Source organism: Amia ocellicauda, chromosome 8 (assembly GCF_036373705.1).
Source record: "Amia ocellicauda isolate fAmiCal2 chromosome 8, fAmiCal2.hap1, whole genome shotgun sequence".
Lineage (NCBI taxonomy): Eukaryota > Metazoa > Chordata > Actinopteri > Amiiformes > Amiidae > Amia > Amia ocellicauda.
In genome coordinates, this window is record NC_089857.1 from 23,500,266 (window position 1) to 23,520,464 (window position 20,199).

Consider the following 20,199-nt stretch of genomic DNA (forward strand, 5'->3'; position numbering starts at 1 on the left):
CTTAAATTAGCTGTCAGGTATACAGTGTATGTATCAGGTGGAGTGCATAGATATATATTTCATTAATATTTAAAGTGAACAATGAGAACTTGGGTTATACAATCCTCAATTATTCCCTTTAACGTTTTTTATAGTTTAAGCCATGGGACATTAAAACACTTAATAAATAAATTAAATAATGAAATACATTTTAAAAGATAAAGAGACTGGATGTACTTGAAGTCTAGCATTATCTGACAGAGCTGCGCTTTTTCTCTTTTATTTTTTTAATTCTTTGAGGTTGCCTGCTGATGACGTCACGTTGTACGTCAGGGCCTTACGGAAGTAGAGTGAAGATGGTGGCTGTTTTCTACCAGCAGGCACAGTGTGTTTGTTCGGCGAGGAGGAGATCGAAGAAGTAGATCCATCAGTTTCACAGCGCTGCGTTTTCTAGATTTGAATCTTTAAGGACGTATTTATATATCTGCAGTTTGCTAAAGGAATAACCCCGTGATCTCCCCGGAGAGGACGCTGGGCGAAAATGTCCCTGTTACAGTCGGCACTTGATTTCCTGGCGGGGCCCGGCTCGGCTGGAGCGGCCAGTCGGGACCAAAATGATTTTGTAGGACAAGCAGTGGAGCTCGGGGATATGAAGCTTTCAATCAAGCGAGTAATTGCCGAAGGTGAGATGCCCTTTGTGTCTATATCTCGTATACATGCGGATCAATATTATTATTAGTCGACGTAGGCAGGTAGCCCAGTCAGTGCCTGACAGTACCTGAGGCAGGTCTGGCCTGGCTGGCAGTGCTGAGCTGCACCTGCTCCGCTCGGCTGGGCACAACCGGGCAGATGCGTTTGGCAGTCTGTTTCCATTGTAGATGGACTAGTTTCAGGGGCACGGAAATACAAAGTTTGACATCATGAACGTTTTTTTTCCCTCACCGATTAAGGTTGTTGAGACAAATCGCTTTTCTTCTTAGTCTCATCACTGAATAAGTACATTCAACAGTTTGAATGTTGGATAGCGATATCCAATATGGACAGAATACATATTATTATGATTGCATGAGATGCAACGTGAATTAAAACAACATATATTTATTTATATTTCATAATGTAAACCAAAAAACGATTGCACCTGCCTGAACTGACAGATTTCTCTTGCTTCCTGTCGGTATTGCAATTATAAAAAGGAGTATCTTCTTGTCTACATTTTCTACCTTTAGTTTTTATATATTGTTTGTTAGTTTATGCGACACTGTTGGTGTCTGGAAGTTTATAACAAAACATAAACGGGTAAAGAGTTCTCAGAGAACCGGCCATTTCACCATGAACATTTGGGAAACGAGGGAGTTACAAATGTGCTGGTTGTCAAACAGTTGTGGCTACTTTGATTAGTTGTTGTTTTTCCTGCAATGAGTGCAAACAATGAATTATTGTCATGCCAAACCTGTCTTTAATTTTTCAAATTAAAATCGAATCAAATAGATAACGTAAATGGTTTGCATCACTATTTTTAACCAACAACATGACCTAGGAATTGTAATGTTTTACATCACTCAGTAATCATGGACACCTAGCTAGGGGAATGGTTAGCTTATAATTTACATTTACATTTTGTCTTAAAAACAACATTCTCATTTTTCAAATTATAGGTTTATTTGTTCTATTGGTTTGTGTTGACAGATTGACAGAGCTGCCTTCGTCTGACATTTTTGTGTTAATCCATGTCGGTTTCTTAAATAAATTGCAGAGATTTGAAAACAAATCATGCATTCTTTCAAATTTTCCATTTAAAGGACTCCTTTTAAACTACAATCATGTGACGAAGAGCACTACCCGTTTGATAATTAACTAGTCAATGTGTTGTTTTCACATTGTATTATTAGATTGAACTGATTTTATTAGTTATTTAGTGCACTGGTTCCCAAATATCATATTTTGTCCTGCATGCTATGACATTTATCTCAAATACACAAAAATCCATCAAAATATTCTTCAGGTATTCTGTTTTGATCTTGCATTTTTACTGGAATTTCTTTTCTTTGTAAGAGTGCATGTCTGTATATTGGTTCATAGTTCTGTACTGTGAGAAAATTTAGGAACCACTAATGTAGTGTATATTGGCCCCAAAAGGTCAACATGATTTATTTCAGGATCTTGTAGTATGTACATTTTATTGTTACACCTAGCATATCTCCCACTACTAGAAGGATTTGCCAGTGTTTAGAGTTCACACCATTGATTGTGCACACCTCAATGCTTTGTATGTTTTTTTTTAATATATATATATATAATTTTAAAAGCTTATATATTCTGATAATATTCTGTAATATTAACATTAAATTATTAATTTGGTTGTTTTGCTCTGTTCGTGTTCATTATCCAAATAGCAAGTATTAACTTAAAAAAAAAAAACTACCAATGACATTAATTTACATTTTAAAAGATGTATATATATTAATCAGATATATATTTATTTATTTTTCCCCAAGAGTGGAATAACACTGGCAATAAATAGGTAGCAATTTGAAACATCTGTTGTTTTACAAGATGCAGACTGCATGCATGTACAATAAGGTAACAGAAAAACCTTTAAAGAACCTTAAAAAATGTAAAACTGATTAAACACAAGGTAGCTGTTTTAAAAAAAAAAATGATGTATGCCTTCAATGTGGGGAAAAAAAATAGATACTTCTTCTGCCAAGGCACAAACTTAGTTAATGCTGTCATACCCATAAAAGATGGCCAGAGTAGTTTCATGCTGCAGACTAGTTACTATTGAAATAAGTTGCTCAGTTTTCTTTCTAGTTTACTGTTCTTTTCATCCTAGAGGTGTTCAATGGGTCAAGATGCAGGCCATACAGTGCTTTCAATACCATTCTCTTTGAACTGCTGATGCTGTTGAAATAATTCAATTCAGAGACTTCATAGTGCTAAAAAAACCGTCATGTATGTATGGTATTGGCTCCTGTGTTTTAGAGTTGTGTTTTATGATATTGGCTCCCTTGTTTTAGAGTTGTAAAATATTTTTTCTGAGACCTTTTTATTGACCCATAAGATGTCTGGGGGTGTTGGGGGTGGTGGATTCCAAAACATTGGGGAGGGGTGGATTTGTGACAAAATCAAATGTATATAAATATTTTCTAGGGAAAACAAATATGGGACTCTAATGGTTACTAATGTGAACTGTCCACCAAAACCCTTACGCTGTATCTGTTCCATTTAAAGCAGTGGTGAGCAACCTAAATTAATCAGTGAGCCGCAAGTCTGGGAGTCAAATAACTGCCTGCGCTGCAGTACCCCTTTTACCACAATTACAAGCCACAAATGCTACATTTTAATTTTATTTTTTAGCAAAAATTAAATTAATAGATATAGCCTATATTATATTAAGAGACAGTCTATGGTTATTCTATGCTATGCTCCCATGTCTCCTTTTTATGGATATAATGTTTTTATTGATTCACCCCTTTACCCCCTCTCTTCCACACACAACTTTAAGTGGCTGATATGATTTCTAAAAAACAAAGTGTTTGAAATTGCTTCCAGTTACATACATTCATTTTAATTGAACCCCCTTTTTAAAAATTATTTGGTGGTGAAATATCTACACCTAACCTTAATTATATTATTATTATATTAATGCTAAATGTCAACTACTTTCAGTTAAGTATTTACAGGTAGAATGTGTATACTGTATGTAAATGTATTCAAATGTGTTTTAACTGAGTTGCTTAACAGTACAGAAACACATTAACATTTTACAAAACTGCTGCAATTACAATAATGCTTTAAAATTTGAAAAATAAAGATAGCATTTTATAGGCCTACATACATTTTATGTATATACAATTGAACATAATTTGTTTCCAATGTATGAGGTGGAAAAATATAAATACTTTATGACTCAATTTCATTTATTTTTATATTTAGATTTATAAAAAGTTAGTTTTTATTTATTTGCAATTCACAGTTTTTCTGTTTCTAAAAAGCTAGTTGTCTCCCAGAGCTCGGTCATCTCCAATTAGACTGATCTGCTGTGTCTGCACTAGGATTCGTAATATCATGTCTTTATTCACTACTTATGAAAAGCGTCATAGAACATTTTAATATTATATAGAAGAATACTTTAAAAGCTTTTTAAACCTGGTATAGATCAAAGAATAATGCAAGTGGAATTGTATTTTCACCACTGATGTGAAATCAACAATTGTTTACCCTGTACATACTCTAGCTTCCACACACAATTGTTGCACACATTATTTTTTGAAATGCAGACATATAAATGTGATATGTGGACCAAGTCTTTACTGGTAACACCCATGGCTGCAGCTGCACAGCCAAAGATAAAGCTCTCGCGCACGTGGTAAGTCAATACTCAGAACTGTAAGACAGTTCTATGGTCATCCTGCACCTCATGTGGATACAGTGGTTTTGGCAAGATCAACAATTTGTAATATAATAAATAAAGGCATGTACATTCCATTTAACTAATTTTGTGTTTGGTTCTTTAGCTAAGAAATGTGCTTTTTAAAAATTGTTTATAGAACTGGTAAAGGTTGCCATTTTGTTAGCTGGAGCAACAGTCTGTAACATCAAAGAGGCTTCAAGGTTATGGAGGTCTCGATGACTAACGTGTGTATTCACTTTTTTGGACTTTGCACCGAGGTCTTAATTACTTAATATAACATTATATTTGCTTTGTTAGTTCAATTAAGGATTCAATTAAGCAATTAAGACCTTGGTTGGAACACAAACCAGCAGGGCAGGGGGTACTCCAGGACCTGTTGAAAACCACTGATATAAGGTATCTAAAGGAGTAAGATGCCCCACCAGTCTGTACTACTAGATATTTTCACCAATAGTTTTCATTTGTGGTAAGAACTAGGGTTTGGCGATATTTATTTAAAAAATGACATATAGCTGTTGATAGACATAAAAATATTGCGATTTATCGGATATATCAAATATCGGCTTGTGGGTGGGTGCAAGTTGTGCAGGTGCGTGCCCAGGGTGGGCATTAGCGTAGGTGCGCTGTGGCTGAGGGATTAAAGTACTGTGTGTATAAGCCTATATATTTAATATGACTATTTTCTGTATCTTTTAATTACATTACATGTGATTACGTGCAGTGAGAATCTATTTTTTTTTTTTTTCTTCTTCTAAAATATAAAGCTATGCTTAATACCCTGCATCTGAGATGGAAACTAAAACAATGTGCGCTGTGAGACATTGGACTAGGTGTCAGTCAGGTTGTTCACAGCTGTAGCATTAATACATTTGCTGGCACGGAACATTCACAAACAACAAAACTCAAAGCACAAGCTTGTTACCCTTGCAGCGCCTTTCCATCGCTCCCCCGAAGATGCGCTTCCCCACCGCCTGTGAGACGCAAAGTGTAAATAAAACAGAATATCATTGATGTGCATGTGATCTACGATAATATTGTGTATCGGTGTTATCCACACATGCCAGGCTATGGCATATATATTTAATCAAAAATTAATATAGGAAATCAAAAAAACAGGCCAGCATAATATTCGCATTAGCTCGAATTAAACATTTCCCTTTTGCTGGGAGCGAAAGGAAGTGGTTTCATATCGCTTTACCAAATCAATCAAATTTCAGCGTTAAATACGTTTTACATTTTTTTTTTTTTTAACAACTTCAAAGTTGTCAAGCTATCCCAAATTGATTTAAAAAAAAAAAAGGAAAGTTATAAAAACATCATATAATGAATCTGGTAGTTTGCAAAAAAACAACTAGATTTCATTTTTTTTTCCTTTATGATATATAATGAATTGCACACATGATAATAATTAGAAATATAACTGCAAGCAGCAATGTAGGGGACCAAGCATATGTGTAGGGATATGGCATATTTAACATACTTTTGGGTTCTGGCCATAGCGGGACTCAAATCTGGGTCTCCTGTGCCACAGTGCAGTGGCCTTAAAGTCTGTGTCGCCAAACAATTCTATGCCCCCTGAGAAGGGAATAATTAGTGCATAACTACATTGTAATTTGAGTCACCATTTATAATATGAGTGTGATATGTTATTCATGTATATATTACAATATATTTTTTGTACCCTGCAATAGACTACATTATCTAAAGCATTTTGTATTCTTACAATGAATACATAGACAATATAAAATTGTTAACTATTTCAATATTTGTAAAGATTACTATTAGTTAAATTTGTATTGGTAGTACAGCTCCCTCTCTTTTTCAGGTCCACATGAATGTATAACATAAATGTATTATAAATCCAAGCCTTAATATCAAGCTCCCCAGAGGCGCAGTGGGTAAAGGCAAGAAATGCAAGACTAAGAGATGTTCTTGTATCTTATATATGTCAACACCTGCATATGTCTGAGTCCGAATCCCCTTGCAAGCTTGGCGTGATGTTTGAGTTTCAGAGTATGTTGTCTGTACTTGAAGTCCCTGCAAGTTTGGGATGATGGTTGAGTTTCAGAGTATGTGATCTGTACTGGAAGTCCCTGCAAGTGGTGGCATTGTCTGTGATTGATTGAGCAAGTGCTCTGTCTCAAGAGCAGCTGTACATTCAGTGTGTAATTGGATTAGATGGTTTGAAAAAGTACATTTTAGTTTTAGAAATCTTTTATGAATTTAAATTTACAAATCTGAATATAGGTCATTACATGAAGTGTCATGCACCAAGTTTCACATCTGTCCCATTAGCAGTTTGGATGGAGAAGAGGCTTGAATATTGTCTAATAATTGTCACTTGATCCAATATTGGCACCACACCATATGATATGATATTTCCTGTGGAACAACCTGCTATAGCTATCTACCAAAGCATCAATTTTGCTGAGTTTGTTATGTTTTAATTTCATAGGCGTTTGAAATGTATGGACAGAAAATTAACACACGTATTTGGTCATAGCAGACATGTTGTTTAATGAGTCCACTTGCTTTTAACAAATCTGATAGAGGACCAAGCCAAGGTCATGTGTGCAAAATTTCACTTCAGTCTGTCTAACGGTTTCAGAGAAGTAGATCATTTAATATTTTTGACCAATCCAACATGGCTGCCAAACCATGTGACGGATCGACTTGTCTTGAACAAATCTGAATATAGGTCATAACATAAACGTATGCACCAAGTTTCAAGTCTGTCCAATTAGCAGTTTTGGAGAAGAAGTTGATTGAATGTTGTCTAATAATTGTCATTAATCCAATATTGGCACTGAACAACATGATGTATGACCTCTACTTCATATAGATGTCTACCAGCATACCAAGATTGGTCAGATTCTGGCTAGTAGTTCTCAATTTATGGCCATTTGCAATATATTGGCGGAATAATAATAATAACTAGAAGTTGCATGCAACTTTTAAGGCTTCTAAGCTGTATCAGTAGATTTCAGATTTTAGCAGGCATTTGTAGTTTAAATGCATGTTATTACATGTGTAATTTTCTATTTCAATCCAATGTAGTATACATTTGAGGTTTTCAATCCTTTGTCATTTATAGTGTGTATTTCAATGTCACTGGACTATAATAATATAATTTCTTGCCTGTATGCATCAATTATGTAAGGTACCACTGTATTTTTCACTTAATTTTAGCATATATGTGAAATTCTCATTATTGTGTCATTCAAGATGCGGAATACAATTTCCAAACTTGTCCACATGATAGAAGTAGAGGTCTATATAAGGAATGTCATGATGTGGCTGACATGTGAAGCTGTCCTTTTGATTGGTGTACAGCAGCCATGTTTTGTGTCCTATCAACTTTGCTTCATCAACTTTGACAGATCTTTGTACTAGTGTTAATCACCAAAAAAGGAAGTACATTAGGCTCTATAGTTCTGAAGATACTTGCTACCATATGTGACATCTTTTAATACAATTTGCCACCACATCGCATCACCAGTGGTGACGAAATTTACCACAATCAAGCATAACATTGCCATTTATTATTGTACCAAGTTTGGTGAGTTTTTTAATTTTGCTCATGGGTTTTCTTGGGGCAAAGTTCAGGCATTTGAAAATACGCATATTTAACATACACTGATCAGCCATAACATTATGACCTCTGACCAGGTGAAGTGAATAACACTGATAATCTCGTTATCATGGCACCTGTCAGTGGGTGGGATATATTAGGCAGCAAGTGAACATTTTGTCCTCAAAGGTGATGTGTTAGAAGCAGGAAAAATGGGCAAGCATAAGAATCTGAGCGACTTTGACAAGGGCCAAATTGTGATGCCTAGACAACTGGGTCAGAGCATCTCCAAAACTGCAGCTCTTGTGGGGTGTTCCCGGTCTGCAGTGGTCAGTACCTAACATAAGTGGTCCAAGGGAGGAAAAGCGGTGAACCGGCGACAGGGTCATGGGCGGCCAAGGCTCATTGATACATGTGGAGAGCGAAGGCTGGCCCGTGTGGTCTGATCCAACAGACGAGCTACTGTAGCTCAAATTGCTGAAAAAGTTAATGCTGGTTCTCATAGAAAGGTGTCAGAACACAGTGCATCGCAGTTTGTTGCATATGGGACTGCGTAGCCGCAGACCAGTCAAGGTGCCCATGCTGACCCCTGTCCACTGCCGAAAGCGCCTACAATGGGCACGTCAGCATCAGAACTGGACCACGGAGCAATGGAAGAAGGTGGCCTGGTCTGATGAATCACGAGTTCAAGGTGTTGACTTGGCCTCCAAATTCCCCAGATCTCAATCCAATCGAGCATCTGTGGGATGTGCTGGACAAACAAGTCCGATCCATGTAGGCCCCACCTCGCAACTTACAGGACTTGAAGGATCTGCTGCTAACGTCTTTGTTGCTTGGCCCACTAAAAATATTTTAATAGGCTAATAATTAATCTGTGCAAGATTTATATAATTTTGTTGCTAATGTAAAAAAATTGTTGCATTAAAAAGATAGAGCATACTTATAACTGTACACAAACTGTAAATAAATAGAACATATTAAAATAGTGAAAACCATATACCAGTTGTACTTTATTAAAATGCCTAAGCAAAGCAAATCAGTTAACAGATTATTTTAACATGGGCAATACAAACGCAATACATTGTAATAGTATGAAAGTACAGTAATTTCTTGACTAAGTATGAAGTAGAGAGTAGAATGAACATATTATTCTGGGGACCTTGGACACTTCGAGACAGAAGGGGATTTTAAATTTGTCCTTAAATTAACATGAAAGAAATTAGTGTAAATCTGGCAATACAGCTTTGCTAAGGTTAGTAATGGTGCTTTATTACCATGCACAGGACTATTCCTGCTGCTAGTGAAACTGCTAATCAGCGTTACTGAGTTGATCATTACAACATTAGTATTTTTTAATTATTAATTAACATAAGCAGCATTTTCAGCATTTTGCAAAATAATAAAATAAAACCGGTGCATACTTAAGGATACAAAAATGTTACAGTCCTTATATTGGACTCAATTTAAAGGGAAAGACATTGACATTTAAAGGCATGTTTAGAATCCAACTAAGTTATATGTTCACCTTAAGGAGAAGGTGTTGCCCTGTACCATCTGATAGTTTTGTCACAATGATTGAAGTGCTTATTTTCTGTTTTCCTTTTTGCTCAAACAGGTACAGTACCTGCATATCTGCGTGCATGTCTGTAGATATTGCTGATGTTTTAGAATACATACGATTTGTTATAACATTTTAATTTAAAAAATGAATATTAAGGAGGCATTTATGTAGGTGGTAGCAACTGAAGGGGCTCCATTGATGCTAGGATAAATGGATGAGTTAGTGGGACTTGGAAGCTGATGGAAGATTTCCAGAATATTGGACATTTCCCTTTTTTTTTTTTTTTTTAAGCTGTTGGCGTCTATCAAATTATTCATGGAGAGGACGGGGTATACCCAGAGCTTTCAGACTCTTAATGGGTTCTTGATTGTGCATTTCTTGCAGACATGCCGATACATTTGTACAAACTAAATGTGGACTTGCAGGGAAAATCAAAGATGCCGTCGGATTTAATATAGACTGTGTTTGCAAATTTGGAAAACTGCAAATGTTTTAAAGGCTAATGCAAAAGGGGGAACTGACACACTTTCAAGCAATGTGTCAACTTCAGTCAGGGTCAAAGAAACATGCAGCACCACCTGTTCTAAAGCGGAACACACCGAGATATGCAGGATTCGTTGTTGAACTGAAAACTAAATTCCATGACCTGCATCGCAAACTTCAGGAGAACAGTGGACTCAAATCTGTGCTGAAAGAGGGAATTCTTACATTCTGGAAGTGTGTACCAGAAGACAGAGATGCAAACATTTTTTTTCAACTTTAAAGTCCAAGCACTGATCCACTTTGACAGACTGTCATGTCAAAGAACCATGACCACAAACCCCATTTAAAGACTTTAGTTGAAATGAAAACTGCCAGAAATCCCACCGAGTCCAAATTTGTACATTTCAAGGCATGAAAGATGTTCATTGTTTTATAATAAACAAAATATTATTAGGATTACTGGTAATCTACATTTGATATTCATGTTGATGATTCTTTTAAGTGTAACACTAGTTTTATGATAAATAACTTATGATGATTATTCTTGATGTCATGAAACAATTGTTGGCTTATTTCATGAATACATTGGATAAAATGCAAAAGAAGCACTTTTACTTTTAAATACAGAAAATAATACTTTAATAAAAAATTCCAGAAACAATCGAACATGTGGCCTTTACAGTATAAATCTATAATGCAACTTGTTTTGTCTTTTGCCTGCATCCCTGCTGTTGTCAATTGCTACATCATTAAAAAAATTCTCCCTTTGCCCAGCAAAACAAATTGCCTCAGCAGTTGAATTTAAAATTTGCTTACAGTTAAGCCATCGACATTAACAAATCTTGGTGAACATCCATCCCAGTTTCAGCTTTCTTGCAGAGAGCAGGTATTCCTTTCACATTTCTATACTTTATTCCATTCATTTTCCCTATCCTGATAAGCGCCCCAGTCACTGCTAATGTGAAACATCCCCATTACATAATGTTGCCACCACCATGCTTCACAGTTGGGATGGTATTCTTTGGGTGATGCGCTTTGTTGGGTTTGTGCAAAATATAACATATTCCATTCAGACAAAAAATTCCAGTTTAGTTTTCATCAGACCACAAAACATTTTGTCACATGGCTACAGAATCTCCTGATTTAGTTATTTTTGCATACTTCAGTGTGGATTTAGGATGGACTTTCTTGGCCTATACCATAAAGGCCAGATTTGTGGAGATATTGTCACATGTACACTTTGACCAGTCTTGGCCATAAATGCCTCTAGCTCTGGCAAAGTTGCAATGGCCTCTTGGTAGCCTCTCCCTCCTGCTCGGTCTTCCAGTTTGAAGGGATGGCCTGGTTTAGGCAGGGTCTTTAGATTATTTTCAATACACCTTCCGATTCTTCATAATTGTCTTAAATGTGCTCCAAAGGATATTCAAGGCCTTTGATATATTTTTTACACATCCCCTAATCTGTGCATTTCAACAACTTTGAAATGCATTATCCATCATAGGGAACCTACAGGACCTTCTCAGTTTATCCTGATACAGTGAGGGGAAAAAAGTATTTGATCCCCTGCTGATTTTGTACGTTTGCCCACTGATAAAGAAATTATCAGTCTATCATTTTAATGGTAGGTGTATTTTAACAGTGAGAGACAGAATAACAACAAAAAAATCCAGAAAAACGCATTTCAAAAACGTTATAAATTGATTTGCATGTTAATGAGGGAAATAAGTATTTGACCCCTTCGACTTAGTACTTGGTGGCAAAACCCTTGTTGGCAATCATAGAGGTCAGACGTTTCTTGTAGTTGGCCACCAGGTTTGCACACATCTCAGGAGGGATTTTGTCCCACTCCTCTTTGCAGATCCTCTCCAAGTCATTAAGGTTTTGAGGCTGACGTTTGGCAACTCGAACCTTCAGCTCCCTCCACAGATTTTCTATGGGATTAAGGTCTGGAGACTGGCTAGGCCACTCCAGGACCTTAATGTTCTTCTTCTTGAGCCACTCCTTTGTTGCCTTGGCTGTGTGTTTTGGGTCATTGTCATGCTGGAATACCCATCCACGACCCATTTTCAATGCCCTGGCTGATGGAAGGAGGTTCTCACCCAAGATTTGACGCTACATGGCCCCGTCCATCGTCCCTTTGATGCGGTGCAGTTGTCCTGTCCCCTTAGCAGAAAAACATGCCCAAAGCATAATGTTTCCACCTCCATGTTTGACGGTGGGGATGGTGTTCTTGGTCATTCCTTCTCCTCCAAACACAGCGAGTTGAGTTGATGCCAAAGAGCTCGATTTTGGTCTCATCTGACCACAACACTTTCACCCAGTTCTCCTCTGAATCATTCAGATGTTCACTGGCAAACTTCAGACGGGCCTGTACATGTGCTTTCTTGAGCAGGGGGACATTGTGGGCGCTGCAGGATTTCAGTCCTTCACGGCGTAGTGTGTTACCAATTGTTTTCTTGGTGACCTATGGTCTCAGCTGCCTTGAGATCATTAACAAGATCCTCCCGTGTAGTTCTGGGCTGGTTCCTCGCCGTTCTCATGATCATTGAAACTCCACGAGGTGAGATCTTGCATGGAGCCCCAGACCGAGGGAGACTGACAGTTATTTTGTGTTTCTTCCATTTGCGAATAATCGTACCAACTGTTGTCACCTTCTCACCAAGCTGCTTGGCGATGGTCTTGTAGCCCATTCCAGCCTTGTGTAGGTCTACAATCTTGTCCCTGACATCCTTGGACAGCTCTTTGGTCTTGGCCATGGTGGAGAGTTTGGAATCTGATTGATTGATTGCTTCTGTGGACAGGTGTCTTTTATACAGGTAACGAGCTGAGATTAGGAGCACTCCCTTTAAGAGAGTGCTCCTAATCTCAGCTTGTTACCTGTATAAAAGACACCTGGGATCCAGAAATCTTGCTGATTGATAGGTGATCAAATACTTATTTCCCTCATTAACATGCAAATCAATGTATAACTTTTTTGAAATGCATTTTTCTGGATTTTTGTTGTTGTTATTCTGTCTCTCACTGTTAAAATACACCTACCATTAAAATTATAGACTGACCATTTCTTTGTCAGTGGGCAAATGTACAAAATCAGCAGGGGATCAAATACTTTTTTCCCTCACTGTATGTAGGGTAAGTGTACCTATTAAGCCCACCAATATCTGAGTTGAGACATTTTAAAGACATAATCACAGGTTACTGGAAGAGAAGTAATCAGAAAATGAAAGGGTAATCTCTCATGTGAAGTTATATTACTCTATATTTAAAAAATAAAAAATAGATATTAGTAAAAATGTAAAAAATCCTGACTGGGCTTAATGGGTACCTGATGTACCATTTAAGCCCATATATGTTCCAAATAAGCCCATTACATGATTTTTATCAATGCATCTATTTTAATTAATAAATGAAAAGTTCAAAAACATTTGAATACATTTCCCCCTGTTTAAAATCAATTCAAAGTAATTTTAAATGGGATTTTAAATGGGAATTAAAATCTCCTGGGGAGATATGGTGGGCGTGACTATCGAAAATTAGGATCCTTGGAAAGCTCATGTCTTTTTACATACACAATATGCACATTCGTTACATGGAGTAAGTGGGGTTAAAAAGAGCACACTGGGCTTAATAGGAACAACAGTAGAATTTGGTTAAAAAATATGTTGTATACAACTCTACCGATTTATGTATTTGGAAACAAATTGTTTGGGCTATAAATAAATACTGTAAAGTACAACATTATGCAACATTTAGTATTATCTTGATTTAATAAGTTAATCTTATTTTTATTTACATTCTACCCAGAAGCAATGTTTTTTGTGGTATGGTACCCTTTAAGCCCGCCTTGGAAAACTGAATTTTACAATTATACATATATACTAGTATTCAAGGTTAATTTAAGATAAATATAGTACAAAATGCATTGTAAATTGCAAGCCAGTGATACTGATGTATTATATTTGTGTTGCACATGACCTTAATTCCCTTGCATGTTGACTGTGACATGTGGTACTATCGTGAACTCTCTAAACCAATCTTTTGATTTAGCTGTATACTATTATTAATATCAATGTTCTCTGTTTTACTATGCATATTTAAGAACATAAATCTCTTAATTGTACATTAAGTATTTTAATTTACCCCAAAAGAAAATGAAAACATGTTAAAAAAGTGTTTTTCTGCAGGTCCCCTGCACAGCATAGTTATTTTTCTTCACTTTCAAAATGGCTACTAGGAAGTGACAGCACTTGATGAACCATATCTTAATCAATATACATCTGATTGGCTTAAAATAAAAAACTAGGATGGAAATAACAAATGCATGCATTAGTGGAGATATCAAGCAGCAGAACATATCATACTTTTTTTATTTGAAGTCAAACATGGTAGTGGGCTTAATGGGTACATGGGCTTAATAGGTACACTTACCCTAACTCAAAACAACACAGGTGTGTGATTTTGAAGGTGATTACTTACATCTGAGCTTATTTAGGATTGCTATTGGGCAGTTCCAATGTTATGGATGTAACATTTGCACACAAAATGCAACTTTGTTGCCTTATTTAAGGGCTCATGAGGAAGCAAGTTGTGGATCACAACAAAGTAGAAATTACTAGAAAACTGAGGCAAAAACTATTGCATAGAAACATGTAAAGTTCAGTTTAAAAACAAACAAAACATTCCGAATTGTAAGGATGTAAAACTCTGTGCTAACTCTGGAGCTGCTTTTCTGGAAATCAATGGGGAAATTCAGAAAATCATTAAAATGACCCCATCACCCTATTTTTTATGCACATTCGATGGCCCCATCACCCTATAATTTTATTCGAGCTACTGCCATGTAGGCTAGAACAGAGTGCTCCACTGTAGCCTACACGGCAGTCCCTCAAATAAAATAATCATGTAAAATAGCAACAGTTCTGTGTGGTGAAATAAAGTTTTTATGACTACAAACTGATGGTTCTTTTGGAAAAATAGGGTGATGGGCCATCGAACGTGCATAAAATCTTGTTTTTAGTGATTTTTGTGACTTTTCTGAATTTCGCCATTGACTTCCAGCAAAGCAGCTCGAGACCTCTTGTCTCAATCCCTGAATTCTGGTACATAGAATGAGCTGGACATGGTAAACACATGGTCTTCCCTTTTAAGATTGTGTGTATTTTCAGTTTTAATGAAAGTGTTTGGGTGATCTTAAAACAAATAATCGACAACATTTAAAATTATGCCTTAACCCCCCTATTAAAATGACTGGCAGGATCTGATGGTGTGATATAATACATCATGAGAATGTGCTACTATTAGTGATTTTTAATGTTTTTTCTTTTACATTATAAGGCATTATTTGAAATCACATCTCATCAAGCTTAGTATTACCTTAAGACATTGTCACATTCGTAATGTCACATCCATAATGCCGGTCACATCCATAATGCTAATTTGGTCGTTTTTTTATTAATAACTGGTAAACTTTTTTTCTTGTAACATAAGTTTAACAAAGTTAGCTTTGCAGAGAAAGTTGGGGGGGGGGGGGGGAATGTAGTATACAACTTTTAGAAAAACTTGTTTTTAGAAAATGTTATGAATGTGACATTTGCATTATTTAAAAACAGCATTATTTAAAAATTGCTTTAACATTGTTTCCTTTTATCAACAAAATGTAGTATTATCTTTCTATTACATACCCATTGAGTTCAAATTGGGCATATTTACAAAACTATGCATAAAACGGTTATCCCACAATTGAAACCTATAAATGTATGAAAATTTGACTTTTGTGAATGTTGCTTTTTTGTTTTCTACTGTTACTTTAAAAGGCACACAGTGAACCAAAACAATACAGCATGCACAAATATACTCCTTTTATTAAAAACTGATTGATATTATTTAGATACAGTGCCTTGTGAAAGTATTCACCCTCCTTGGCATTTTTCCTATTTTGTTGCATTACAGCCGGTAATTTAAATGGATTTTTATTTGGATTTCATGTTATGGACATACACAAAATAGTCCAAATTGGTGAAGTGAATTGAAAAAATAAGTTCTAAATAAGATCTGGTGCAACCAATTACCTTCAGAAGTCACATAATTAGTTAAATAAAGTCCACCTGTGCAATCTAAGTGTCACATGATCCGTCACATGATCTCAGTATATAAACACCTGTTCTGAAAGGCCCCAAGTCTTCAAAACCACTGAGCAAGGGGCACCATGAAGACCAAGGAGCTCTCCAAACAGCTCAGGGACAAAGTTGTGGAGAAGTACAGATCAGGGATGGTTTATAAAAAAATATCTGAAACTTTGAACATGCCACGGAACACCATTAAATCCATTATTAAAAAATGGAATGAAAATGGCACCACAACAAACCTGCCAAGAGAGGGCCGCTCACCAAAACTCACAGACCCGGCAAGGAGGGCATTAATCAGAGAGGCAACAAAGACGCCAAAGATAACCCTGAAGGAGCTGCAAAGCCCCACAGTGGAGATTGGATTATCTGTCCATAGCACCACTTTAAGTCATACACTCCACAGAGCTGGGCTTTACGGAAGAGTGGCCAGAATAAAGCGGAACCCATCCAACTTGAAGGAGCTGCAGCAGTTTTGCCTTGAAGAATGGGCAAAAATCCCAGTGGCTTGATGTGCCAAGCTTATTGAGACATACCCCAAGAGACTTGAGCTGTAATTTCTGCACAAGGTGGCTCTACAAAATATTGACTTTGGGGGGTGAATAGTTATGCCCGCTCAAGTTTTCTGTTTTTTGTGTGTAATTTCTTGTTTGTTTCCACAATAAAAAATATTTTGCATCTTCAAAATGGTAGGCATGTTGTGTAAATCAAATCGTACAAACCCCCCAAAAATCAATTTTAATTCCAGGTTGTAAGGCAACAAAATAGGAAAAATGCCAAAGGGGCTGAATACTTTCGCAAGGCACTGTATAGGCATTTTTATTTTTTCATGGCCAGGCTCACTTTATTATGGATTTCCCTTATTACAAAGGGGGTGGATACTTAGTCAACCAAGTTATTTCAGTTACTTTGTCTGTCATTCCTTACCTGTTCTGTGTACTTCACTACACTTTTTTTTTTATTATGGTTTTACAAAACTTACCTAAACTTATGACATTATTATTTTTTTTTAAACAAAAATCTAAACGCCTGTTTTGTATGTTTTTTAAATTTAATGTTTTTTGTTTGTTTTTTTACTCTAGGTGGATTTGCCTTTGTGTATGAAGCACAGGATATTGGAACCAATAAAGATTATGCACTAAAGGTAACATTTTTATATTTGTTGGATTTCACGTTCACTTGACAGTGTCTCACCACTCAAAGATGATAAACATTTTGGAAATCTTTCCCCAATGATCGTTAATTCTGAAAGAGGTTGGAATATCTACACAAATTATACGTTCCTTATGAACAGATATGTTATATGAAGGATGACATTATAATGTTAGTATACATCCTGAAACACAACCCTAATATTTTAGACTCTAGAACTATTTTTCATTTGGGGAAAAAGGCATTTGAGGTTAAGAACACTTCATGATAATTAAGGTTTAATTTTCTTTTTATGGTTATTTGATTCTCAATGTACAAAGATTTTGCAGACCCTACACTTACCTGTAGGTTGGAATGTTGAAATCGGGTGCACATTGAGTCCTTTTCATGACTCGCATAACATTTAAAACAAAATATTATATCTAATATATTTGAGCCAGCAAACATACACACTTTTTGAATATCACATTTCCTATACCATCGGCGTCTTTGTTGCCATGGACTCCCCTGATGTATTCGTAGTTTTACACAAAGGATTATTAGACATGGACATGGACATGGATGTGTATGTTAAAAAATAATGGTAATGAACAGCATTTTTATATCTGAAAAATAAACTTGATCACCATAAAAGATCCTCGACTGCAATTGTAAAATCCTGTATCTGATAATGAGTTGTTTTATTTAATGACCATTGTGGAGAACACCAATTAAGCAACTCCTTTTGAGAAAGTTAACAGCATGTAAATTTGCAGGAACTCATTATTGTAATAATGAGATATAAAATAAGGATCAGATACACATAAACTGGTTAATCCGTTTTTGGTGTGATCATTCCAAAGTGGGAGCTGTGCTCTAATGACACTGGAAAGCCTAAGAAGAGTGAATCATTTACATTTTACAAAACCTATACGGTTCTGTATTACTTAGTATATTCTTTGCAACGTGCAAGCTATGTATGGTATGTTCCATTTCTATATGATGTAGCTGCATATCACCCACAACTTGCTGAAATCTGCCGTTTGAAAAATATATATATTAATGAAACTTATTTTTATTTGGGTCTATTTCCTACTAAGGTGCATTAATGAGCTGTCATGGAAAAACACATTGTGGCTAGGAGGGGCACAACATGGCCAACAGGACAACACTATATGCCCTGGGGGGGAGAGGGGGAGATAGATCTAGGAGTGTGCAAGGAGAACATCTGCTACCTGCACGAGTGTCTGGGCCTCACAGTAAAGAACCTCCGCTTTTGGATGCGATTACTGACCACACATTGGATTAGCCTATGTGTTCAGTTTTAGTCTGTTTTGGGTTAATAGACATGGTGTAATTGTTGATTTGTTAGGTGTCCAGACATAATAAAAATATTCAATGGTGTTCTGTCTGATTAGAAATGCCAATGACAAACCACAATGTGGGCTCAGATCACAGCCCATGAATTTGAACTGTCTAATCCCCACACACAAGGAAAACGTGAAGAGTTTGCAAACTTACGTTGACTAGGATTCAAGTTTTCAGGAGAGCTCGGAGGTTCCAAGTTTCAAGAGATTTAAGATAACCAACCAGTTCTGAAAAATTAATAAATTTAAAGAAGTTTGCTTAATTTGCTGTCAGTTGAACCTCATTTGCTGGTTGTACTAAACAGACCTGATCCCGCATCCAGGCACATAGCTTAATCTTGAGCCCAGCTGTGTTGTTTGTACTAAACAGATCAGTGCTAAAAGTCTGATCCTGCTTCTGACCAGGATCAGGACTCAATCCTGATTTTGAAAGGATAGAGGAAGTGAACGTTCTTTACATTATCCAAACTAGACAAAAAAAAGTTGTTTTATTTGAGTTTTTCTTTCACCTTTTCTGCAAGTTGTGAGTGAAATTATTGGCCGTGATAAATACACAGTCAGGTTATTCATAGTGTCTGTGGTAATTGTTTCTTTAATCGGTCATTTCATGTTTTTCTACCTACAAGGGAAGGAAGATTTCTATAAAAATAGAAGAAAAACAAAAACTGAGAAGTGATGGTTATTTTATAAATGTGTCCAAATTAATTAAAACATAACTTAAGCTTTTCAGTTGACTTGTTGACCCTTTTAACTGTATTAGCCAAATTTAGTTAATCAAATAGGCATTTTTGCATTTTGCAATGGTTCTCTGAACAGTTAATACTTATATATATATTTGTATATAAACATTTTCCCCAAATTAAGGTTTTTTAAGTTATGCAATATTTGCCTCCAGCAGGGGGAGCTTGCACTTGAATATCAAGTGCTTTGTCAAATGAACTTGTTTTCCTTTGCTTGTCATGCAGAGGCTTCTTTCAAATGAAGAGGAGAAGAACAAGGCTATAATCCAAGAGGTCTGCTTCATGGTATCCTTTCCAAAAAATATAAATCTTACAGGGTAAATCTGAAACAAATCTTTGCCGTTATTCTTTTGTGTGTCAAAGTAATTACACTGAACAATTACTGTCAGCATCAGAAACCACCTCAAACCTGAAATGTTACATTCTGTACATTGTATTGGTGAAGGGTGCAGTAGCTCCATATATCCCCTCATCATTTAGGGACTTCCTCTTGTACTATGAACTGGAAGAACAGTCGATGCAGTTTAATGGAAAACCAATATTTATGAATAAATGTCAACCATAAATACAGTATAGTTCAGGAAACTAGGCCTTCATGTAATACTTTTCACATCATTGTATTTTAAAACAGACATACAATGTTATTTACTCATGGTGGCCATGTTATATTATGCTTTAAAAAACCTTACAAGAACAACAGGCTTCAAGATGTGTTAATTAACAGCAATATAACACTAATACTACATATCATAAAAAAATATGATGTTAAACAACCTAATAGTTATTAGTCTAACTGCTACAATAAGAACAATGCAGTCTGCTTATCCTGGT

The 20,199-nt window shown here is 36.1% G+C and overlaps 1 protein-coding gene across 2 annotated transcripts in view; it reads left to right on the top strand.

Moving 5' to 3' along the window:
- Positions 1–307: 307 nt before the first annotated feature.
- The window catches only part of gak (cyclin G associated kinase), a 66,605-nt gene continuing 46,713 nt past the window's right edge, over positions 308–20,199 (top strand). For both annotated transcript variants that reach the window (XM_066710740.1, XM_066710741.1), the window contains exons 1-3: positions 308–662; positions 17,213–17,274; positions 19,594–19,653. In XM_066710740.1, coding sequence (XP_066566837.1) covers positions 521–662; positions 17,213–17,274; positions 19,594–19,653 — 264 coding nt within the window. In that variant the 5' untranslated portion in view covers positions 308–520. The remainder of the gene's footprint in view (positions 663–17,212; positions 17,275–19,593; positions 19,654–20,199) is intronic.